We start from the raw sequence: 25,985 nt of genomic DNA on the forward strand, positions 1-25,985 counted from the left end.
AGAGAAGCAGTTTTGATAGTTTTTTGTTGTTTGTTTGTTTGTTTTTGGTTAGGTCAGAATACCACGTGGACTTTGAGGAACAAGACCAGAGAGAGATGGGTGTCTTTTTTTTCACCCTACTATATCAGAGTGCACATGATCATCATGATTTTCATTACCCAGAGTGGGCAATGCCTATTACTTTCCAGCACCATTAATGTATACCTTCTCTGTGCTGTTTATTTTTGTCACCTCAACATAAGCTAGGGCATCTGAAAAGAAGGAACCTGGTTTGAGAAGATGCCTCCAAGGTATTGGCCTGTGAACTTGACTGTGAGGTATTCTCTTGATTAATGGTTGATGTGGAGGGTTCAATCCAGTGTGGGCAATGCCACACCTGGGCAGGTTAGTCCTCAGTTGTATAAAAAATCAAGCTGAGTAAACCAAGAGGAAGCCAGTAAGCAGCATTCCTCCATGGTTGGAGTTCCTGCCTCGGCCTTGATGATAGACTGTAACCTGGAAGCCAAATAAACCCTTTCCTCTCCAAGCTGCATTTGGCCCTAGTGTTTTATCACAGCAACAGAAACCAAACTAGGGCACCCTCCTTTCCTTCACTACACCTTGAAATCAAGTCATAAAACCCATGATGAAATTGGTGCTACAGTTACAGAGAGGGATTAAAGTCCACATGGAGAAAAATGGCTTTCGTTATTGTTTGGTTGTTTTTGTTTTCAATTTTCCCCTGTAATGCTGGAGATCACACACAGGGCCTTGTGCATACTGGACAAATACTCTGCCTCTAAACTACATTTCCAACCCATTCCTCCAAAAATAATGTTTTAAACTAAATAATAGTAATAAGTGTTTTTGAGCTAGGATCTCATGTACTTTAGACTGTCCATAAAGTTACTAGGTAGCCAAGGAAGACCCTGACCTTCTGAAAGCCCCTAGTGCTAGAGTTACAGATATGTGCCATTATGCCCAACATATGCCTTGCCGGGGACTAATTCCAGGGCTTTGTGCTGCTCGGTAAGCACTCACAAATGAAGTGCCATTCCAAACTCTAGTAGCACATCTTTTTCAGTATCATAAAAAGATACGGTACACATCAAGGCATTTGGTCATAGTCCCAAGTGCTCACTTAAGACTTTCAGCCAGGGCTTTCAATTAAGGTCTTCACAGGAGTTTATAATAAAGACGCCAAGAGAAGATGCAAATATTACATGTCAAAAAATCAAATTCAGTTTTAGGGATGAATATTTTCCTAAAAATACTTGACCAAAACACTGAAATCGTGAAAGAATTTCAACAAGAAGAGATGTGTGTGAGGTGAGGGTAACAAAGCGAGAAAAGAGCAAGAACAAAGCGAGAGGGACAAAAGGCCGGTTTTAAAAGCCCAGTTTCAGACAAAAAAAAAATATATTAAAAGGCAGGAACATTCGAGTACATAAACTCTCATTTATCCCATGTTGGCTTTTGAACAAAACGGAAATGTTCATTTCATCAAAATCTTCAGTAAGACACGTCTTAGCATAAATATATGGTTCTATAACAAACTGCTCCGAAAACTTATACTGAAGACTTAATCCCTAGACTCTGGAGATTGCTGTTTTAATAATGAGGTTTTTAAAGGACTTTATCAAACCTGGCAGGTGCAGACAGGCACAAGGAAAAAACCACGGGAAGACGCAGACTACCATCTACAGGCCGGAGAAAGAATACTCAGAAACGTCCAGCCCCCTGTTCTTTAGGAGACTCCCTATTCATCTACACGGCAGTCAAATGAAGTGTCCGGGCAAAGTTCTCAACCGTTGTTACGTATTTAAGCCTTGTTATTTAGTTCTTTCGGATCATTAGCGATGTGTGAAGTAAAATGAGAGACTCGATGAACGCGGAGAGCTTCATAAACATCTTTAGATCCTACCAGTGCAAACGTGTCTCCTCTAAGTTTGTTCACTCGAACACCAGCACAGATTCTGCTCTAAAAATCTCCACCCCTCCAAGCAAGTAGCTTCTGAAGCTTTTGCGTATCTCCCTTACAGCTTTGTGACATTCCCCATTACAGTAACTGCCACCTCCAACGGTTCATCACTACAGGTTCCCCAGGGACCCTCTATTCTGTCTCGAAGCGGGTGACAAGGCTGGGGTGCCTTAATGGGCATTTGCTAAGGGTGATCTCTTCCTAGCCATGGCCAAAGCGACTGGACTGACTGCACCCAGGAGGTGCATTCCCCATGAAAACGATTGGAGGAGGTCTGCGCGTCACCGCGGCTCGCGCTAGCCATTTCTTCCGGGCCTCTGGGATCGCGAAACCCTCGCTGCGCTGCATCGCACGAAAATCCGTAAGAGATCAGACCGAAAAGGCGCCCAGAGGCGCCAGAGCGTGCGGAAAAAAGGATCCCGGGGAGGGCAAAGGCGCCGCGGACAGCTCCCGGGGGCGGACAGAGGCGGCGCCACCGGAAGTGACGTCTCGGGAGGCCGCAGCGCCAAAAAGGTGGATTTAGTGTCCACGTACTCAGAAAAGAACGCCCCGGGACGAAGAAATGTCTGCCTTGCGGTCGCATCAGCAAGGAGACTTCAGACAACGCGAGAATTTTGGTTTGGGATTTGTTCTCCTCCTCCTTCCGCCCCACTTCATTACCGCCCCCAATGCGTGTGGACGCATGGTCTGAACCCATCTCGCCTAAGCCAATCAAAATGAGTGGCGCGGGAGAGGTTCGGAAAGGTCACGTAGGCCACGCCCTTGTCGCGCAGGCTCTCGGGAAAACGTCAACGGGATTATAAAAGCGCGCACGCCGCGTGTTGAAGCCTCTTTCGGCGTACTTTGGCTTGGTGTATATCTTGCTTCTGTTCCGATGTGACCGTTTGGCCCTCATTTGTGAGCGGCCAAGATGCGGGCGGAACGAGGCCGTTGCGGTGCAGACCGCCGGCCGTCAGCAGCACCGGACCCTGCTGAGGGCTAGCACGCGGGGCACAGCCGTGTGAAGCGGCGCCACCCGAGGACCTCCACTATCACGGATGGTGAGTTACACCTTCGGGAGTGAACCCAGTTTCTGGCTTGTGAAACTCCATGTGTCTTTGGGACCTGCCAGCTGTGGCAGTCTCCCTTCCTAGGCATGGTAGAGCATGTACTTGTTATTGGCAAAGCTGTCACCATTTAATTGGGATCAGATTCTGACTTGAGCAAGTAACATTCGAAGTTGCTAATGAATCTGCGAGGTGCCCGGAAAGTGGACATACTTCTCTAAACTATTGAAATGTTTCTAGGTAACACCTGAACTCTTTGCTGTTTGGTGATGGAAGACACGTTCAGGTAAGTTTCATGTTTTGAATGTTTTCGGGATTCCGAGTAGTGAGAAGGCCTTCATGGGTTATTGTTAGGCGAGGTCTATACGTGCGCTGACATTCTGTAACTTAGATGATAGCCAGTTCTATAGAAAGTTGGTGAACTGTAGGGTCTCGGGACGGAGGGGAATACAGATAGTCTGTAATATTGGCTTTCTTTTCTTGCAGGTATTGTTAATGGAAAGTAGTAGTGGCTGAGATCTTCCGGGACCCTTACAGGTGATCTTCACATTTAAATCTTGGTAATGGGCATTGTGAATGTTAATATAGTACTGTTTTCAGTGTGTGGCCTTTATTTCATATGAAGTTTTTCATAAACCAAATAAAGCTTGGTTGGTGATTAATGAGATCGTGTTCTATTTATTTCTGGGACTGCATGAGTAAGGTAACCAAAATACCTGAGGGGAGAGTCTCATTACTGTATATTATGCAAAGGTTCACTGAAGACTTGTGTGTCGGTTTTGTTCAAGCTTTGGGCTTGTGCAAACTACAAGTTAACGCCTGTTATGTTTGTCATTTGCTGGCCTTAGCATTTTCAGGGTAATTTAGTTACACAGGCAGCCAATGGATAGTTGCCTTTATAGAGAAATGAGTGTGTGCGTTGCACGCTGCTCCCCAAGCCTTTCTGTCAGCTTGTACCATGTGAGCATGGGGTTTTAGGAAAACAGTGCATTTGATCTTGATGTCCCCAAAGTAAAGAATAATAATACGGCACCTTTTAGCAGGACATGCTTTTGCCTACTGGTACCTAGTTCTTTATAGTCATATCAAAGTGGATGGCAACCTTAAGAATCTGGCATTTGAGAAGGCTCTGGCAATAGTCTTGTAATCTTACATAGGGGAACTTGGGAAACATACCAACATAGGAACTCTAACTTGAAATACAGATTCCCATTTGAAAGGGGCCACTGGCTTCCCTATTTATCAGTAAGGTGTATGGCTACATCTTGTCGTCCGTTTTATGTTGTATGCATATTTTTTTACCCTAGTATAAAGTCTGATTGTGTCAGGTTGGTTCTGAGAAACCTGTAGGCTTATTGGCAAGTGCCCAGTAGGTGGCACTCTTGTACCATGTCCAAAAGGCAGTGTAGCGTGCACTCGTTCTTTAGCTGCCTCCAGTGTTCTGGGGAAAAGATTTTGGTAGTAGCTTATAGAATGCTAGGAGTAAATCAGTAAAAGATCTATTCCAACTTAAGTTCGTCCCTTTCTGATCTCTGATTGCAGCGTGCTAAGGAGATCAGCTATGAAAAGTCAAACTTGATGTGCCAGTCTTAGTGTAGGTAAGATGGTCGAATTTGGGCACCTGATTGTACGCAGTTACTTAATCCATGTTTATAAACTTAAAAAAGTTACAATAGGCAAGGGTGGTAAAGTAAAGCTCAGTATTACACTGAATTAAGTGCTTGTACCCCAAGACTGCTGGAGGAGGGATCTCGGGCTCCAGAAGTTGTCTTCTCTGGTTTGGTGCCAAATATGGAGACTAAATATTTCCCATCAGTTTCTTTACTGAAGCCTTCCATAAAATTTACAGTCCGGTGATGCTTTTTATCCAAGGTACAAATGCAGGGACTCTGGTGTAAACACCTGGAGTATCCTTGACTCCACAGCCATACCCCCAGGAAGTCACCCCATATACAACCCAGGTCTCATCAGGTCTTTCACACATGAGTGGTCCTCCGCTGTCTCCCTGGCAGCTGTCCACACGATTGTTTTCCTGGAGGTTTCCAGCACAAAGCATTCTTTGAGTAAACAGACCCTTGTAACGCTCTTGACAAAACCTCTTGGGTAGTAAAGGTACAGCTGCTTGTTGTAGGGTTCTTGAGTAAGCACGTCCTGCTCAGACCAAGGAAAGATGAGTTAGATTGCAGCTAATGGTCACATTTAACACATGTGAACATTAGTGATCTTAAAATACTGCATCATTGATGGGATTTCAGAATGGGGGCTACTCCTAAATAAGGTGGGAACTGTTTAACAGGGATGTGGTATTGTATAAAGGGGTTCAGAAAGAAGTGCAGTTTCCCCTGTAAACAGGCATAATTCTTACCACCTGATATAATAGTCTACTTTCTGATGGGCTGTTATTTGGAAAGGCGTAAATGTACAACTGGAATGTCCTCCACATTCTCTTAGTCTACTAAATGGAGCCAACTAGACAGCCATCCTAGAAAATGGACTGTCCTGGTCATTCGATGTATCCAAAGGAAAGCAAAGGGTTGTAAAAACAGTAGCCTAGGAGTGCTTTGCTGCTAGGGAGTAGCAGGCAAGTCTGACTGGCTCCATAGTGAGAATTGATAAAGCACGTTTTCAACACCTAAAAAAAATAGGCTTGCTTGACACTTTTTTCAAGAATGATTATCAATGATTTTTTTAAATAGCCACTAGCCTAAGATTTCTTACTTGATACTACATTTTTTTCAGTTGAGCACCTATTGCTAGTGAGGCTTTGGTCTATCTTAAGGCCTGTCCTGGAGTACATTCTCATTGATGGGCACTAGTTTGTCACCACTGCCTCAGCCAGATAATGAAGCAGCTACATTCACCTCAGAACCCATGGCTGCTTAGGGGCTGGAGTAGGAAGGAGAGGGTGAGAGAAGTTTTAAATGTTTCTCTTCAACTTTAGTCTAAGAAGCTTTGCTGTTTTCTGGCCAAATTTTATTAGGAAATCTCCTTTAAAATCAGCTTGATGAAGGTTCCTGACAAAAAGAACAACAAAAAACTCAAAGCCCTTTACTGGGTCAACTGTTAAAATCTGGAAAGCTTTGGAAACTACATAGTATTCTAGATTGAATTCTTGGATTTGGCCTTTAAACCCCTCTGCTGTCCTCTCTGGTCTGGGTGGTGAAAAGTGGTAGAACACTTTCTACCCTATTGGCAGGTGAGTTCTATCAGCATTTGCACCAACACACTCAGGATGTGAACCTAGGCTGCGTGTGTACATTTCACACCTGGCAGACTGAGTCCCTCTAAGGTTCTGCCACTGCACACCCTACCATATATCCACCAGACAGGAAGCTGCCCAGTTTTCCTAGTGTGCCTCTTTTTATATTACCTGTGTCTCCCCATCCTGTTATGTGACAGTTAGAGGCTGTTTTCTGTGGCCTCTCTCTCCACAGAGGCAAACAGGCTGGCAGAACGTGGCTGCTTAGTCTGGCACATTGTTCCCCTACTCCCTGTAGTCTAACCAGGGCGATGTCATAGTCACTGCTGTCTGGCCGGTAGTTCCTGTGAATCACAATCTGCTGAACCCCTATTTCCTCTTCAAACTCCTCGGGTACCAAAGTATGGTAATCCCCAACTCGAACTGCATAGCTTCTCGTGTGGTTCCCATACCTGAAAGGAAAGAGCAGGATGTGAGGCTTTTTCAGATAAGGGAACTTGATGGTTGACAGCTAGGGGTGTTAAAATAGAGCAAATAACTTTTATTCCAAGTCATGTCCTCTTCCCATGGCTGTCATCCTACTTTGACTTCACCAAGTCTAGATAACTATTTCTGACTATTTCCTGGGAAGTAGCAAATGTGGAGAGGGAGTGGAAAAAATAAGGAAGGACAAAGCATCAGGTTGTCAATCCCTTATCAAAAGGAAAAGTCTCCAAGAGGAACACAGTGTAACACAGAACCTGGTTTGCAATATTCACATGTGTGGAGGCATAAACATGGCTGACCTGCCTGTGTCCCTGAGCTCGTGCAAGCTCAGGAAGAAGCCTCAGTTCATTATCCAGAGTCAGGTGCAACCAAACTGTCAGCAGATGCTCACTGTATTGCTTTACTTTGATGTCACCTCCATGAAGCTCACATAGGCACCCTGTTTATACTGCAACCCTCCCATTCTGGGTATACTCAATCTATTGTACTTTAACTGTATTTTCTTTCTTGCACTCTTCATCAGTCTTAAACATTTTCTAGTTTACTATTTAACCACCTTGTGAAGTTACCAACTATTCCTGAGATGAGACTTCTGGGCCCAGAATATACTAGCCAGCCCACCTTGTTACTTCCTCCTCAATGAAGATTCCAGCTGTTGTTCACTGCCTGACCTCTACTGACAGCAAGAACCAGGGCTTCTGGAACTTTATTTGTGTATGACCCGAGATAAAAATGTTAAATGTTAAAAATAGACATTTAGTGGTAGTAAGTCATGAGTTTGTTTTAAACAATTCTTTGGTGTGCGTTTAACTTTGCCACTTAACTAAAGATGAAAACAAGCTTATGTACTAATGTGATGGATATGTTCTTGTATTTTTACATAAAGAATAAAAGCTTAGCTGATCTTCGAGCATCTTCAACACCTTTCAGGGTTGATTAACATTTTATTTTGTATTGTTATTTTAAGACAGGCTCTCACTGTATAGACAAGGCTAACAGGGAACTCACTATGTTTAGCCTCAGATTTGCACCTATCCTCCTGCCTCACCCTTCACAGTGCACTACCACATTCAAGTCCGCAACCACAGTTTTTCAAAACTTCGAATCTTTTCTTTTTGCCTGCCGAAGACAAACCCTGGTTTCTAGCAACTATATTCATATTTCATGCTGGCATCTAACTGCTGGGGAGAAAAATGTTAACATTCATTTTTCAGTGTTGAAAACTCTTAATTTTTTTTTTCTCCACAAAATGTGAAAGTTGCACAGTGTCCAAGACCTCCACTTGAATTTGGGCTTAAAAGTGTTTATACTCAGTAGTTGGCTGGTAGAAATCTGGAGGCTGGAACTGACTCCGGACTGCCTTATTTAAATAGAACCCCATTTACTCCTGTGGGAGGAGAGGTTTGAACCTTCTGTCGGCCCTGAGTAAGGCACTGACCATCTTGTATAATTATGCAGCTATCAACTGCATAACACGAGGTTCCTGACATCTCTCCATTTTTAGCCCAAATCATTATGTCTTTAAAGTTCAGAGAGTTTTTCCCCCTTATGCCAAGTATGCTTCTGCAGATTCATTACAAAATGTAAAATTAATATTTAAAAATAAATTTATCTTAGAATTTTCTAAACTGTTATAAAAAACCACACAGCAGGGCAGGTGTTGGTGGCGCATCCCTTTAATCCCAAAACTCGGAGGCAAAAGCAGTTGGATCTCTGAGTTTGAGGCCAGGCTGGTCTACATAGCTAGTTCTAGGACAGCCAGGACTACATAGACCCCATCTTAAAAATCAAACCAAACTTAAAACACACACACACACACACAGAAAGAAAAATACGCACCAAAATTAACTGGACCCAAAGTCTATTCATCTTAATTATTTGAATAATTTGAACAATTCTGAAGCTATGGAGCTTTACATCAGACTTACTTTATCAAATATATCTTTTCTTTTTTTCAAGACAGGGTTTCTCTGTGTAGGCCTGACTGTCCTGGAACTCATTTTGTAGAACAGACTGGCCTCAAACTCATAAAGATCTGCCTGCCTCTGCCTCCTGAGTGTTGATATTAAAGGCATGCACCACCACCATCCGGCTCAAATGTATCTTTAGGTACTTACCCATCATCAAAGATAAAAATCCATGACAATTAAAGCTAAAAGAACAATTAACTTTATATCCTGTTTTGTTTTGTTTTGTTTGCTATAGGGAGTGAAGCAACAATAAACATGGGGGCTGGAAATATCTTTATGATATTTGAGTTCCATTCAATTTTATAGTTGAGTTCCACAGTGGCTAAGTGTTTCTTCCTCTCTCCATCCTCTCTTGCATTTGCTGTCAGGTGTGTTGATAGCCATTCTGACTCCAGTGAGGTGTTATCTCAGCATAGTCTTGCCATTTCCCTGATGTCTAGCCTTTCTTTTCCTTTAAAAATGTTCAGTTCAGGGGGTTGGAGAGATGACTCAGCAGTTAAGAGCATTGCCTGCTCTTCCAAAGGTCCTGAGTTCAATTCCCAGCAACCACATGGAGACTCACAACCATCTGTAATGAGGTCTGGTACCCTCTTCTGGCCTGCAGGCATACATGCAGACAGAATATTGTATACATGATAAATAAATATTTTTTTAAAATGTTCAGTTCATTTGCCTATTTGGTATTGAATTTCTGCATTTCCTTGTACATTCTGGGTCTTGGCTCACTGTCTGAAGTATAGCTGGTAAATATTCTCTGCCACACTGCGGGCTGTCTGTTCTGCTGATGGTTTCATTTATTTCTATGTAGTCCTTTCTTTTGATACTGGGGTTGGTCCTTGTGCTATTGATATGTTTAGGAAGTCCCTGTCAGAGGACAGCCTTGAGTCTTGTTCCTTGGGTGCCTCCCACTTTTTGTTTAACAAGGTCTCTTATTGGCCTGGGTCTTCGCCAATTAGGACAGCAAGCTGATTAGTTAGCTCCTGGGATCTGCCTGCTCTCTCTCCATCCTTGGTATACAAGCATGCTTTATGGGTTCTGGGGATTTGAACTTAGGTCCTCATGATTATGAGGTGTGGTGGTCTTAATATAATTAGCCCCCATAAGCTCATAGGGCACGGCACTACTGGGAGTTATGGCTTTGTTGGAGGAGGCATATCTTGTGGAGCCAGGCTGTGAGGTCTCATATATGCCCAAGTTATGCCTAGTATGTTAGTTAACTTCATGTTACTTCATAAGATATAGGACTCTAGCTACTTTTACATTACCATGCCTGCCTGCACTCCGCCATGTCCCACCATGATGATAATGAACTGAACCTCAGAACTGTAAGACAGCCCTAATTAAATGTTTTCTTTTTAAGAGTTGCCATGATCATGGTGTCTCTTCACAGCAATAGAAACCCTAACGCATTAGGCAAGCATTTATTATATTAGATTAAGGCATCTTTCCAGCTCAAACTCCAATTCTTAAAATGGATTATTCTGCTTGAGATTTGAGGGGCATCTGATAAAAAATCTTGACTAGTTTTCCAACCAAGTATTTGTCTACTACTACGTCCTAGTGGGCATTATGAAGAACTTCAGAGAGGAAACCGTATCCTGGTGTATTTCTTGATGTCAAAGACGTGTGGCTCAAGGCTTCTCCAGAAAACATAAAGGAAAACTTTTTCATGTATTTTAGTCTTCCTAGCTTAGCTGAATTTGTGTTGTATTGTTAGATGTATAAAAAAAATCTTTCTAAAGCAAAACATTCTAAGTTTTGGCTGGCATGAATGAAAATTGGATGAAACTCCCAAACGAGTTTGTGCAAAAGAGGATCTGAGACCAGGCAACCCAGGAAATCTAATATTAATAATCCCAGTTTCTCTGGTTTTATCATTAAGATGAACAACAACAAATTCCTAGAATTGAAAAGTGAAGAATTAGGTTAGTTTTAGGGCCAGATGTAGAGAACATTTATGTTTTTTCTCTATGTAGAGTCATCTCTCAAAAATACCACAGTGTCTTAATATCAGCCTGTGCACATCGCTGCCGCTAGAATCTGGATTAAACTGAGAACATCCTTCACTACAGTCGCCTGTACTAATGCTTGTCATTGCCGTGGAAGAAGTCATCTTCCTGGGATCTTGCACTGTCCCTGACAGATAGGCAATGCGTATGCAGGAAACAGCTTTGGCATGATTCAGTGTCCCAACAAAGACCATGTTCTTCAGAACTCCATCATATAGAAGAGCATGAGAGAATGCATTTGATTTGCTGATAATTAGACACAACTCTTGTTACCTCTGGGACTAATCTTTCTAATGATAAGTATTTACAGAGTCCACCTTTTGCACAGCAGTAATCTCTGCTAATTTGTAGTTGCTGTGGTATTTCCAGGCAAAAAGTCAAAGAGATAAAATCTGGAAAAATAATATTCTTGAGCAAATTAAATTGGAGTAGACTTACAGCAATAAGAAAACCCTTGTTTCACATGCATTAATTCTTCCAGAATTGTGTTTGTAATCAATATGGGAAGTTAACAGGAATTAAAATGGACAGAAACTTTTCTTAATTGTATTTCTGTGCCTCTGTAGACACAAGGTCACTTCAGAGTGCTTTGTAACAATAATTTACAATAAGAAATAGCAAAAGCAAGTAATTTATACCACAAACGACTCCAAATAAATTTATATATATAAACCATTAATTTACTTCAACTTCTACTTAAAATTGCTAGCAGCATACCAATATCCCAAAATGTCACTGTTTTAACAGTAGAAAAAAATGAGGGGAGGGGGCATGATGGTGCACAACTTTAATCCCAGCCCCGGGGAGGCATCTGTGAGTTTGAACCCCATGGTCTATACAGTGAGCATGGAGTGAGCTACAGGAAATCACATTGCTTCTAACGAGGGGCACACACCTTTTGAAACAGTGCGCAGCTGTCAGGACCCAGCAGCTACTCAGAAGGGTGGCTCCACAAAGCAGCCGGCCATCTCCATGGGACGACTTCAGTCGGAGGGAAGCCTGCCAAGGCCAAGCACCCCTAGAAGTCAAGCCACACATTCAAGAGAGGAGAAGAGGAAAGAAAGCATCAGGTAAAACTTCAGTGCAGGTGGAGGGAAGGACTCAGCTGAATGAAGCCATTAGGTTCTTCCTACATGGAGAACAGTGTCCACACCACTCAATAGACCATTGATATCCATAAACCTGAAAATTTGCTGAAAGGCATCTCTATACATTTCACTCATCTCCAACTCTCTTAGAAGCAAGCTGTCTTCTTTAAATTCCATTGGTCCAGTGTAATCTCTCTTCTTGCCCTACTTCAGATGCATAGGTAACCCACCTAGCCTAAGGAAGTACTGGCTTCCCACCAGGGAATTAAAATTAAAATTTCATTTTAAAAATCACTCTACTGATGCGGGAGAATTGTCTGTATTCTGTCAATCATATTTTAATAAAACGCTGATTGGCCAGGCAGGCAGTATAGGTGGGAAAACCAGACAGGAAGTAGAGGTGATGCAATGAGAACAGGAGAATTCTGGGAAGCAAGGAGGTTCCTCTGCCACTCCTGCGCAGACCACCGAAGAGGCAGCATGTAATGTGCCCAGCTGAGAAAGGTATGGAGCCATTATGGCTAACATAGATGAGAATAATGGGTTAATATAAGTTATAAGAGTTAACAAGAAGCCTGACCTAATGGGCCAATCAGTTTATAATCTTATGGAGTCTTGTGCGTGATTTTCTTTGGGGCCTGCCTGCTGTGGGGTACTGGGCGGGACAGATACCCCAACAAGCCAGCCCCACATACTGCACTCTACTAGGAAGCAAATATGCCTTGGCACCTGTGCTTTCACACACACACACACACACACACACACACACACACACACAGGCACACACACACATGTAATGAAACATAAGATAAAAATTGTAACTCAAAGATCTCACTTTATAAGAAAACTCGTGATCTTTTCAATGTTCAAATACTATACAATGATGTGTTGATTTTTGTCTCATAAATATGACACTTTACAATGTAAATGAGCATTAAGTAATGCTATTATTTATATTTGTCTTAAATTTTAACTTGTAGGCATGGAATGGAAAGAACATGAAGGTTTCAATCCACAGTGTCTTTTAAGGTTTATATACATCAAATGTATATTTCTGATTTAGAGTAAGCCAACACTGTAATTTTTCTTGGCTTTTCAGTCATGAGTTTTCCTTGTGTGTGTGTGTGTGTGTGTGTGTGTGTGTGTGTGTGTGTGTGTGTGTGTGTGTGTGTCTAGGCCAGAGAGCAGTTTGTGGGAATCAGTTCTCTCCTTCCATGAGTTCTGGGGGACTGAACTCAGGTCACTAGGTTTGGTTACAAGCACCTTGACCCTAGGAAGCCATGCCACTGACCAGTGCAGAAATTTATGAGGAATGATAACTTCTAAAGGAATGGGTATAAATATTTACACTGATTTTTTAAAAAAAGAACCCAATTCTCCTCCATTAAATGGCTCTTCCCGGTTACATATTTTGTTTCTGCCACATTTTGTGTCAGAAACATATACCATGAGTCACAAAAACCATGTGCATCAAAGGGCAGGAAAACTGGGCTGAAGAGATAGCTCAGTGGTTAAGAGCACCAGCCACTCTTCCAGGTTCAATTCCTAGCACCCACATGGCAGCTCACAACTGTCTGTAACTCCAGTTCCAGGGCATCTGCACCCTTGCACAGATGCACATTCAGGCAAAACACCAATACACACAAAAACAAGTAAATCTTTTTTAAAAGGCAGGAAAACTATCAGTTTCCTGGTAGTTTTTACTTAATTGATAAGTAGTTTATAACTCTTTACTTAATTAATAAAATGATAAAACAAGCTCCATGCATAATAAAAGGAAACCGTGGGTCTGGAACAGTTGTAGAATACACATGTATTAATAATCCTGTATTATCAAAATCTGCTTGAAGAGTCTTTTACTACCTTAAAGAATTGTTCCCACCAATGATCCGTTTCTGTCGACGATGCAATAATCTCAATCCACACCCAGATGAGAGCTCTGAAAGAAGAAAGGGGTTACTAATACCTGCCACCTGACCCCAGTACATCCTCCTCTCTATTTAAATTTTCTCAAGGAGCCTATAGTCCATGACCCCAGAGAAGCTAAGTAACAAGGAGAAGCCTAGGAGAAACATACATAGATCACCCCTGGAAAGAGAAAATAGACAAGATCTCCTGAGAAAATGGAATGTGGGGGAGAAGGGAAGGCAGAAGAGGAAGAGGAGGGGAGAAGCAGAGGCGGGAGGAGAACTTGAGGGAATGGGATGGCTGAGGTGGAGAACAGAAGCAAGAACAAGTAAGAGATACCTTGACTGAGGGAGCCATTATGGGGCTAGCAAGAAACCTGGCACTAGAGACATTCTAAGGAATCCACGAGGATGATCACAGCTAAGACCCTAAGCAATAGTGGAGAGGGTGCCTGAACTGGCCTTGCCATGTGATCAGATTGATGACTATCTTAAATGTCATCATAGAACTTTCATCCAGCAACTGATGGAAGCAGATGCAGAGATCTACAGGGGAGCTCTGGACTGAGCTTCCAAAGTCCAATCGAAGAGTGGGAGGAATGAGGATACAAGCAAAGAGGTCAAGACCATGATGAGGACACCCACTGAAATAGCTTACCTGAGCTAATGGGAGCCTACCAAGTCTAGTCTGACAGCGAGTGAACCAGCCTAGGACCAAACTAGGCCCTCAGAATGAGGGTGACAGTTGTATGGCTGAGGCAGACTGTGGATACCTTGGCAGTGAGATCAAGATTTATCCCTAATGCTTGTTTTGACTTTTTAGAACCCATTTTTTCTGGAGAGATACCTTGATCAGCCTAGATATAGTTGGGGAGGGCCTTGGTCCTGCCTCAAAGCAATGTGCTAGACTTTGTTGACTCCCCATGAGACGCCTTACCCTCTCTGAGGAGTGGATAGGGGATGGGATGGGGGAGGAATGGAAAGGAAAGGTGGAGGGAGTGGGAGGAGGGGAGGGATTGGGAACTGGATTTGGTAGGTAAAATGAGAGAAAACAGTTTTTTAAAATATAAATATAAAATAAGAATAAGAGTTATAGGCCAGGTGGTGGTGGCACACACCTTTAATCCCAGCACTTGGGAGGCTGGCAGATCTCTGTGAGTTGAGGCCAGCCTGGTCTACAAGAGCTAGTTCTAAGACAGCCAGGGCTATTACAAAGAGAAACCCTATCTCAGAAAAAAAAACACAAAAATAGATAAATAAGAGTTATATTTTAACCTAACAACAGTCTTATGCAAATTGATCAGAAATTTTATGACGTTTCCAAATATTAGGCTCTGGAGGATTTCATGGGCTTCCAAAACAACCCTGGTTATCCTTCCCAGGGGAACATTTTGTCATAAATACACAAGAGTTCAATTAAGTATATGAGAAAGTGATAAATGTATACAAAAGAAAAGAAAATATATAAATCATGACTAAATTTTTAAATAATTGTAGAAAGAATTTATGTAGTAGTTTAAATATATACACACAAATGTATAGCTGTTTATTTATAAGCGTATAAATGAGTTAAAACGTATTGTGCACACACGTTTTTGTATTTGTTATTTTTCTGTCTGTATAAGAATGGTGGGAATAGTGCCAAGAACACAAAGACCAAGTCAGTGCTAATGGTTCCAAAGTAACTAGGCAAGGGAATCCACCAGAGAGCCAGCAATAACTTTTGGCAAATAAAGAGGTATATCAATGTGTATCAGGATGATTAATTTGCCAAATAACCTTAGGGGCATGCCATCAAAACCAGACCCTTCATCACTTTGGATATGATCTTACAGATGGCACTGCAACGTTTAATATGAGAAAATTGGACCAAGGTATCTGATGCCAAGAAAAGTAATGCTCTAATATAAGTAAGCAAAACTTAGAGTGTGCATCCTCCTGGTGCAAAGCACCCGACTTTAAGAAACAAAAATCAATATCAAGCTGTACAGTGGAGTAGAGAATTGAGAAGCACGATTGGATTCCTTTATAAGACACCCTATCAGACGGCCAGTCACCAGTCACTTGTGTTTTTCTGTCTTCCGAGAGTCACAAAGTTCTGCACTGCAGCAGAAAACAAGAAGATAATGAGCCAAACCCTGTCACGTAGCTAGAGGTGAAACATTTCGTTGACGAATGAGAGCACTGCCTACCATGAAAAGGCATCAAAATAAAATGTGTTGACACATTCAGTTTTACAGTTTTCAAGTGCTTCAGGAATTTGACATAATATATACAGCATATATACATACTATATACAATATATTTATTTATAGTTATACAATTATGTATATTTAATTCTATATAATGAAGAATTTTATATTCATTTGTAAATATTTTAATTATCAAAAGGAATTTAACAAGTTAACTTTTTAGGGAAAGATGTATTTTGGGAGAAAGGTTCAGGGAAAACAGGCGTCTGAGCATTGCTATCACAGCTAGCAGTCCCTGAGAATCACAGAACCATGTCAGCACCATCCAATCCTGCTCTTGTATTATCTCAACAATTATTAAAGAGAGGGTGTGTGAATGAACCAAGACTATATGCATCTATCCAGATTTAAAAATAATTGTTCTCTTTATAAAAGAAATGGATTTCTCAAAAAAAGCTAATTCTCCCATTTTTTTCTTTCAAAGCAGTATTTATTATTGCATACAATGCGAATACACAAAGAACTTTCGAAAATTCTAAGTGTGGAAGAAATTCTTACTAAGCCATTATAGTTCTGTATTCTCAATTTCCTTCTATTTAAAATTTTAGGGAATAAAATCTACAAAAGAAAAAATATCTTTTTAAAATGGACATTAGGTGTGGTGGCTCACGACTATAATTCCAACCCTCAGGAGGCTGAGGCAGGAGCATCACTGTGGTCTTATAACTACCTGGGCTGCAGTGAGAGTTCCTAATTAGTCCAAGCATGAATGAGACTGCCTCAAAACAGCACAAACAACAACAACAACAAACCCACAAAAATCAACAACAACAAAAAATTTCTTAAAAGTTATCTCTGCTTTTTAAAATAGCAATAATAAGAATGATCTCAGTCCTGAGTCATTAAGAATAGCAACAAGCTAGACAACTGTATTACATTCAAAGAAAAAGCAATGCAGAAATGGCTGGGAATGTACAAGGAGTTGATCTCAGGCAAGGTTCTGGAAGCCCAGTCCTGCCCCGCAGTAAGCCTTGTGAAGACACATATGCCGGCCACCAGCAGCTCTAAACATGGACACAAACAACAAGTGGCTGTGTGCGTTCCTTATGCACTAGGGTTTTGTTAACGAAGTCCAGCGATAGTGATGGGGATTAGTAATTCTCAGCTTGCTTAGTGGCCCAGAAGTGACTTACCTTTACTACCACGGCCTGACGCTTTCTTCTCGGAATAGTCACAGATGACCCCTGCATCTTCACTGTGGCGGCAGTTGTGCCTCCCGATATCCTGTTTGACACACTCAGCCAGGGTCTTCTCACTTCCTGTGCACTTCACATTATCCATGTGGATGGGTCCTTTTCCTTCCCCAAAATAAGCCATGGTCCTTGCTCGGGCAGGACCCCTAGAAACAGAGTTCTTCAGATGTGGGAGTGGCCAGCCAAGCATCTGACAGATTTCAACACATTTCAACTTAACTCTTCCTTAGATCTGAATGTTAAAATTAGTATACACATGTATTGAAAAATTACTTATTACGACTGAAAACATTTAACATTCTTCATTCATGTGTTCCATAGACAACCTTACAGAATCAGCTGCCTCTAATTTAACTTCTACCTAGAAACACACACATAATGCATGTCAAAACTAAAGTCACCCCCAAAATTTCACTCTTGCCAAGAAAAATATTACATTAAATAACTACCAGAGACCTAAGGATCTACTTATCACCTCCTTTTCAAGCAATAGGTACAACTCTTAACACAGAGAAAGCTGGGAACGAAGGAAGGCAGAATTATTTGGAATAGTTTTTGTTGTTGCTGTTGTTTTAATGTTACTTTCTGAAGATATCCAAATCAAAAAATCTTGTTAATGAAGACAAGTAAAAGTTCCATATTTAACTCAATTTCTAGTAAATTATTGAACATAATTATGAAAGGAAAATCATTCAATTTAGAATCAGGAAAACTATTTATAACAAATCAAGTTAGGAAAAAATGATTAAACATATAAATAAGATAAAAAGACTGATAAACTTAACAACTTAAATCAAGAATTTCACTTTAAAAACTACACTAAGCAAAATGAAAAGATAAATCAGAAAGCTAGTTTTTGTAATAAACACAAATACATTTGTTGGAGTAAATATTTTTATAATAAAGAAAATAACATACATTATACAAAGAGCTCCCAAAATTACAGAAAACTTTTAAAAATCACAAAACTTAAGGATTTGCTTTTATAAAAGCAAAATAGATACAAAATGAAGTAATCCCAATAAAATAGATGCCAAAACATTGCGTTTTATATAAAACAAAATATTAATGACCAGTAAGCAAAAGAAAATGTGTTTGATCTCATTAGTGATTAGCGATGAGGTATAAATACTAGCTATTCACAAATTTAAAGACAGCCACTGCTACTGAGTATGTAAGTAGTGTAGCCTCATGGGTAAGCACCTTGCAGCCCTGGACAAACAAGAGTATGTGCAGAGTCAACATGCTGATGATTATATTCCCAGTATCTTCCCTAAAACTCTCTTGAACAAGTCCCTTATAAAGGCATCTGGGCTCTGTGCCCTGCACCAGCCCTCTCTCCCATGTAGTAAGGTGTACCACTACTGAGGCTATTGTCTCCACCACCGAGAAGATCCTGACTATGTGAGGCTCCTCAGACTTCCCACCTTCCAGAATGGTGAGCTGAACAAACTTTGTTCTTTATAACTGACTTGGCCTGTGCTTTTCAGTTATAGCAATGAAGATACACTGCTCCAAATACATGCACAGCACTGATAACAACCGAGAGATTGTACTACAGCTGACTTTCAAAATTGGATTTTTAAAAACAGATCAAACTATAGGCTAAGGAGAACACATACTTCAAAGTTGTAAAAAATGCAATAGAATTACACAAAATTTGGAGAGTTTTTATTTTTGGTAGTGGAGTTAGGAACAGTGCAAATGGCCCGTTAGGCACTTAAAGGTACAGCAGCGCTCTGTTTCCTAAACTTGGCGGTAGGGTAGTGCTGAGGTGTTTCATACTGTTGTGTAAACTATGACCATCTCTATTTGTATCCATCTACACATGCACACACGTATGTATAGTGGAGGGAGAAAATTTAAGATATTTAAAATACAGTTTCCAGGAGGAAAGTAACTATACCTTTTGTATAACTCATGGCTGAAGAATGCCTTTGGCTTTTCAGCTCGTGCTGAGCGTATCATATTAGCTCCGCTCATGTTTCCTGGTTCCTATGACCACATTTCTGTTTTCCATCTATAAAATACTTTCTAATTCTATTCTGATTGTCACTGCTTGCACAGGATCCTTCACACGTGAGATTGTGGACAGGAGGACTGATCTCTAGAATATACACACAAGAGGCGCAGGCCTTTACACGGTGTACACCATTTTCTGGATTGATCTTTTGCAAATAACTGTGTTGCCAAAGATTTTTCAGACTCAAAATGGACACGGGGATCAAAGATGTCCTGTTCGAGTCACATGTGTGTCTATAATTGTATGCGTGTTCCTGTGTAAAATCTCAAGTTCTCTCAGCTGTAAATCATAAACCCTGCAAGTCTATCTAGATTTATCAGATTTTGAGATTATTCTCATGTAAATAACAGTCTCAAGGCAAATCATAGATGACTGAGCAACCACTCTCAGTTATCAGAACGACTCTTGATAGCTGGGTTAGAAATGAAATCCAGGGCTCTAGAGATGGCTCAGAGGTTAAGAGCACTGGCTGCTCTTCCAGAGGTCCTGAGTTCAATTTCCAGCAACCACATGGTGGCTCACAGCCATCTATAACGAGATCTGGTGCCCTCTTCTGGCCTGCAGGCATACACAGAGGCAGAATGTTGTATACATAATAAATAAATAAATCTTTAAAAAAAGAAAGAAAGAAATGAAATCCATGAACTGTAGTCATGTGTTTACAAGTGGAGAGATGAATGACAGAAATAGAGAGAGCAAAGCCATATAAAACCCAGCACTGTCTAAGTCCACCTATGCCTTTAGAGTAAACTGCTCTCCCTTTCCCTCCCACATAAATTCAGAAGACAGCAAGTAAGTATTAAAAATTATAGACCCACTGACCATAAGTAGACCAGCAAGTAGGTCAGAAACAAGGCAGTACACCAGAGTATCTCAATAACAAAAACATTAAAATTTTATAAAACACAGATGCTATTTTGAATAAATATTTTGTATTCTATACAAAAATAACTAATTCAACTGATCAATATTTAAGATATTCATATAATTAACAGTATATTTTGTAAATACAGATAATTATTGGCTATCTACTATGAACTAGGTAACATATACTAGCTTATATCACAGCCCTCTATGCTATAGCTATGCTGCTGTGTGTATGGCAACATACGTGAGGGTGCAGGTGCACATGTCAGCACACATGAAAACCAGAGCAGGACATTAGGAGTCCTCTTTTGCTCTCTGTCTTACGGCCTTGAGGCAGGGTCTGTCACTGAGCCTGAAGTTTGTCATTTGGGCTAGACTCGCTGGCTATCCAGCTCTTAAGATCTGTCTATCCCTACCCTGCAATGCTGGGTCACAAGCGTGCAGTCAGGCCTGGCTTTCTATGTGAGTTCTGAGTGTTCAAGCGCAGGTCCTCATATCGCAGAGTCAGCGCTCTTACCCATTGAGACAGTCCCCTGGCCTCTGCGTTGTAACCTATGTTTCGATTTGTAACCCCCAAACCCCTGTTTGATATGTTTCCACTATCACTCATGAAAAATCCAGCCGCCCAATGGAGAACCTGCCTTCTTCAGATTCAAATACCCCCTATTTTCTTATTTTATACTGTAAATAAAGTATTTCCCCATGAGCCACACTGTGGCCTTCTTCCTCTGAGGAACACTACATAACACATCAGCCCTAGCGTGGTAGCTGTTTCAAACAGTGGAATTAACACACACACACACACACACACACACACACACACACACAAGCACACAAATGCAGGAGGGAAAGTGTAAGGCACTGAGTAGATTGCAAAAAAAAGGTAAGTGTTCATAAACTTGACAACTGACACAGAAAGGCAGAAGACTGGCCTCGGCTACATCAGCGTTTACTGTGTTTAGCTGCTCTACGCAGCTTGACTCCATGAACAGCAAGAACTTACTGTTGGTTCATGACTGAAGATGCAGGACTGAGGCCTCCATCACAGGAAACAGTGAACTGAATGCCTGTGGCCGAGGGCAGCAGCACTACGGATGGTCAGAGTTGGGCTGTATTGGTGATGTTATGTAAAGCTAATATAAACAAAACTAGACTACTTACTGACTCTTTACAATTTCAAATTACCATGCTATTGATATTTTTAATTGAAGAAACTGACTTTAAATAAAGGAAATTCACTAAAATGAACCTGAAAACAACTTTCACCAAGTACCATCCCAGAGAACTATGGCTTCCTTACTGATAGCCAAGCTGCCGGCAGATCACAGCTGCATCTTTATCAGTCCATCCATCATCGCAGATTGTTCCCCACTGGCCATTGACGAAAACCTCCACTCGTCCTTCTTTCTTATTTTCTCCATCCATTAGTCTGATAGGAAAACCTAAGGCATGATATCAAAACATTAGAAAAGCCAAAACAAGGCAAGTTATGTTAAAACATGAAAACTCTGCAAAATACAATTTAAAAGGTAGATATAAAATAGACTCGGGAGATGAAATACCAATCAGTAGTTACTCTTGTCTTTGTTAAAGCCCTCCAATCAAAGGGTTCATCTCACTCAACTTTTTGTCACTAGCATTGGAAAATGTCTCACGTGCAGAGGACAAGAGTTGCTCACATAGATGGATGGATGGATGGACAGACAGACGGATGGCACTCAAAAGTCTTTCGCTAGCTATTTTTATTACAACTAACTCCTAAACATAATAGAGCATTAACAGAGTTCTTCTGCTTTAAGTCATTTTTTCAATTCATGAACATAGATGGAATACATACTTCCAAGTTAAGGTTTTTAGAAGGTAGAAAGAAGGACAACATTGGCATATGTGGGCAACTTAATTGAGTAGACTGCCAGAAGGGGTGGCGTGGAAGGAAGAAGGCAGCTATCAGAAAAATTCTAAAACCTTCTATTTAACTTTCATAACTTACATCACAAAATATATTAATATCTAAAAACCAAGAAACTAATCTCTAGTAACTTACGGATGAAACTGCATAAATGATAGAAAGTCACATCTCTATCTGGTGCAATAGATAGACAGACAGACACAGACAGACAGACAGACAGAAATGGATAGGTAGAGAGATAGATAGAGGGAGATAGAGAGATAGAGAGATATAGATTCATACAATGTAGAGATAGTGATAGATGGATGGTATCATTCAGGGCCTTTATTGAGATTCTCTCTCCAAGTTAGAAGGGTGCAGTTATGAAGCTGCATCTGATTCAATACAATGTTGTCCTTGTGGAAAGAAGACAGACTTAGAGAGTTTTAAAAGGGAGACATTACAAAAAGGTACCAAGAGGAGATCTGCCATCTACAGGTCAGGCCAAGGACAGAAACGTTGAGAATGTGTCCTTTGCAGCTAGCCTTCAGAATTCCTTCTCAAGGAGCCAATGTCACTAGACCCTGGTTTTGAATACCTCAATTCCAGACTGAGACAATAAATATCTGTATTGAAACTACTCCATCTGTGGTCTTCACAGAACCCAAGCAGACTGATGCATACACCTTTGGCTGCCTGGCTACTGGAAGGGTCTTCTAGCTTCAATAGAACTTGCTAGTGCAAGACATAAGGCGTAGTAAAAATGACCAGGAAAACCAAGGAGGAGGAATCAGGAAGCTAATGACCAAAATATCACTTAATACATGCTTAAAACAGTACATGGAATTATTGAATTGATTTTGTTAACTAAAAATTGTTGACACACTGGATGCATTTAATTATTCTTCCTCAAAATTCCAAAATCCACCCATCCTGCAAAACACATGTGAGTTGTTTAAAGCCCCCACTGAGATCCCATACTGATAAAATCAAATGTGAAGTCATTGGGGTGTGTCCTAATTCCGTAAAACTCGAGCCCTTACGAAGACAGAAAAAAAAATAATAGTTCTCCATTCTTCCTTATACCCAGAATGATTAAATCCTCAGTTTCAATCCTTGATCAGGATTACCTCATGGGATAGGAGGGAGAATTATATAGCAAAGGCAAAACCAACATGCTTAAGCGAATAGTCTATGCACTTCTGAGGAAAAGCTTTCATAGAGTAGCAAGTCTTTACTATGGATCAAGTAAAACATTTGAAACTTTGTATTTCTTAGTAGTGTATCTGAAATTTTAGTGAAGGTTCAAAAAAAATGGTGATTTCCCACCCCAAATACCAAACCCAAACTGATGAAATTACTTTACGATTCCTAGCTTTCAATATTTATATTTTTAAATCTTTGTTCCAATATTAAGAAAACCTATCCACAAGAAATTCAATCCCCCGATCTACTTCAATAGTTTTAAGAAATATTTCATATATTTTGCTTTATTTAATTTATTTTTATGGGGATGAGTGTTTTGCTTGCACATATGTCTGTGCTTGCCTTGTGTCTCTGAGGCCATGAGAGGGACTAGGATTCTCTGAGTTCCATGTAGTGGTGAGCTGCCATGTGGTTTCCCCTTTGCCACTGAGCCTGAAATCCAGCCTCAAGGTTTTATGTACTCTTTTAAAAAAATTAAAAATTTTTAGAGTCTTTTTATTATGGCAGTAAGTGGACAACCTAGGGGGAGTGGCTTCTCTCCTTCTATCATGTGAATTCCGGGGACTGGATTTAGGACATTAGGTATGTGGGGTTAGAAACCTTTCTTTTTACTGAACAGCTTAGACTTTTAAGTGATAAAAAACAAATCCAGAGCTAGAAATGTAATAGGAGCTGAGAACTCAAAAGCTTGTCTTTTTCTTGGGAAACAGACCTCTAAGCAGTAAGTCAGGGATGGGAAATGGTTTGCATTCCAGACAAGTGGCTGGAGAAGCAGAGAGGATGCCTGTGTCTTCAAGAGCAACATCCCATCCTTACCTGGAGAAAGCCTGTGTCCATCACTGTCAGGGTAGCAGGTGAGGCCCACATCCTCCCTGTGGCTGCAGTCGTGCCTTCCCCACTGTCTCCTGGAGCACTGAATGAAACTGGCTTCTTTTCCTGAGCAGTTGACGTCATCCAGCCATATGGGCCCATTGCTGCCTTCAAAATGGTTTACAGAGGACTGTTTGCCGTATCTGCAGCAATGAAATGAGCACTGTTCACAGAACTGCCATCCCCTGAACCAAAGGACCATTAAAAAGCAACCTAATTAAGTATCGTGACTTCAGAGGGTAAGAATCTGACCTTTCTCCTGCCTTGGAGACCCAGCTCTGCTTTGCCGTGCATTTAAAGCATCCTAACATCTTTTGGTTGACGTGATGAGTAACTAACCGGTAATTGTGTTTTGTCTACAGTTTAACCCACCAGCCAGGGAGCGTGCAAAGAGACAAACCTCACATTCCTGGCCAGGGATCAACTCTGTGAAGTAAAAAGGAAAACAATTGTTTGTTTGGGGCTCTGCTCAAGGTATTCAAGCTGATTTGAGTTTATCTGCTTCCCTGGGGCATTCTGGAGTCCTTCTCCAAGATAGAAAATGTCCCAGAACTCAGTGACTGCTCAAAAACAGGACCCAATCCAGAAATTACAATTTTCATATTAGCCCATCAAAGTAAAAACAATGACAGTGCTTTTTGAAGGGTTATATAAGTTTAATACATACATTTTTATAAATGACACTGTGTGCCAATTGACTTTATTACATTATATTATGTATTGCAATAAACGATAGGCTGTGAAACGCAAATATCTATAAATTTAAAAACTGGCAACTAAGTAACTGTATTCACTTTCACCCTTCTTCCAGTTTTTCATTAATTCCTTAAAAATCATTCAGATTATCAATGAGTTTAAAGATCTTCCAAGTGCCTTCAATTCTTAGAGTCTGTAAAATTCAACTCTCAGTCAGAAATTGTATGCCCATTATTCCCCTCACTCAATACTTTTATTATTTCTTCATTAAGAATATGACAACATCTCTCCATTTGCCATCAATTTTTCTAATGGTTCTGCTGTGCAAATACTAGATCTCTCTAACTAGATGAATTATTTAGTAAGTTAAAACAACATGGTCTTATTTTGGTTTGGGTTTTTTTTTGTTTTGTTTTTTGTTGTTTCAAAATAGGATTTTTCTTTGTAGCACTGGCTGTCCTGGAACTCACTCCGTAGACCAGAATGGCCTTGAACTCACAGAGATCTGCCTGCCTCGAGTCCTGGGATTAAAGGCAACACAGTTTTTAAGTAGTCTTCTTAAGACTACTTTTCAAACTAATCAAATTTTAGCAAAAATAAAAAAAACAATGGACTTAAATTGTATATTGCTGTCACTTTTGGCTTAAAGCGTTGGACTAGCAAATGCCTTACTCTGACACTGACTTCCCTCTGTGTAATTCAGCCACAAAACATATAACAGGAAGTTTTGTTAGCTTTAAGACTGCATTTGTACAAAGACACCAAGTTTACTCTTTCTCAACCCCAATGAATCATCGCTTTCAGAACTTCCTCTGTAACCTAAATGTGGCACACGCTCACACGAACGCATGAATGTTGGTGAATTTGCACATTTGAATTTTCATTATAGCATTATTTATTATTAAATAGTCAATTTTACCCTAGAAAAATGGCCTGAATATTCATTAGATCATGGTGTGACTATTTAATGGATACTAAAATACACCAAAACTTGTGACACTGTGCTGTTGACAAAGTAAAGCAAGTTGGCTATGAGATCAGATTTATAAAGGAGCTGACATAAAATTACACATGAAAATTCCAAGCGATGGGTAGGAAAGGGAAATTGTGGACAGTATTTCATTTTCTTTCTTTTAAAAATACACCCTTAAGCATAGCTTTACCCAGCTTGAATGAGATACATATTTTAAGGCTTCGTGAATATTTGTAATTAACTGTATTTCAAACTGATATTAAGTAATTCACCAATTTTTAAAATCATGGTATAGAAATATGAAAGATAAGAAAAAAGGGGCATCATGGACTTCATTTGAATATTTACCTCC

The 25,985-nt window shown here is 40.5% G+C and overlaps 1 protein-coding gene, 1 long non-coding RNA gene and 1 other non-coding gene across 3 annotated transcripts in view; 2 read left to right on the top strand and 1 right to left on the bottom strand.

The window, feature by feature from the left end:
- The first annotated feature begins 2,777 nt into the window (after positions 1-2,777).
- On the top strand, positions 2,778-3,671 carry LOC125414680 (uncharacterized). Its single transcript, XR_007236334.3, has 3 exons — positions 2,778-3,000; positions 3,247-3,292; positions 3,493-3,671. It is a non-coding gene; the product is annotated as an uncharacterized LOC125414680 (long non-coding RNA).
- On the top strand, positions 3,046-3,175 carry LOC125414877 (small nucleolar RNA SNORA24). Its single transcript, XR_007236433.1, has one exon. It is a non-coding gene; the product is annotated as a small nucleolar RNA SNORA24 (small nucleolar RNA).
- A 960-nt stretch (positions 3,672-4,631) lies between the features above and the next one.
- Prss12 (serine protease 12) overlaps positions 4,632-25,985 on the bottom strand; it is a 52,251-nt gene continuing 30,897 nt past the window's right edge. The window contains exons 5-11 of the mRNA XM_087897607.1: positions 23,911-24,107; positions 21,301-21,442; positions 17,051-17,256; positions 13,622-13,697; positions 11,566-11,688; positions 6,377-6,657; positions 4,632-5,157 (exon numbers count right to left, since the gene is read on the bottom strand). Coding sequence (XP_087753733.1) covers positions 4,850-5,157; positions 6,377-6,657; positions 11,566-11,688; positions 13,622-13,697; positions 17,051-17,256; positions 21,301-21,442; positions 23,911-24,107 — 1,333 coding nt within the window. The 3' untranslated portion in view covers positions 4,632-4,849. The remainder of the gene's footprint in view (positions 5,158-6,376; positions 6,658-11,565; positions 11,689-13,621; positions 13,698-17,050; positions 17,257-21,300; positions 21,443-23,910; positions 24,108-25,985) is intronic.

This window comes from Myodes glareolus, chromosome 17 (assembly GCF_982192425.1).
Source record: "Myodes glareolus chromosome 17, mMyoGla1.1, whole genome shotgun sequence".
Lineage (NCBI taxonomy): Eukaryota > Metazoa > Chordata > Mammalia > Rodentia > Cricetidae > Myodes > Myodes glareolus.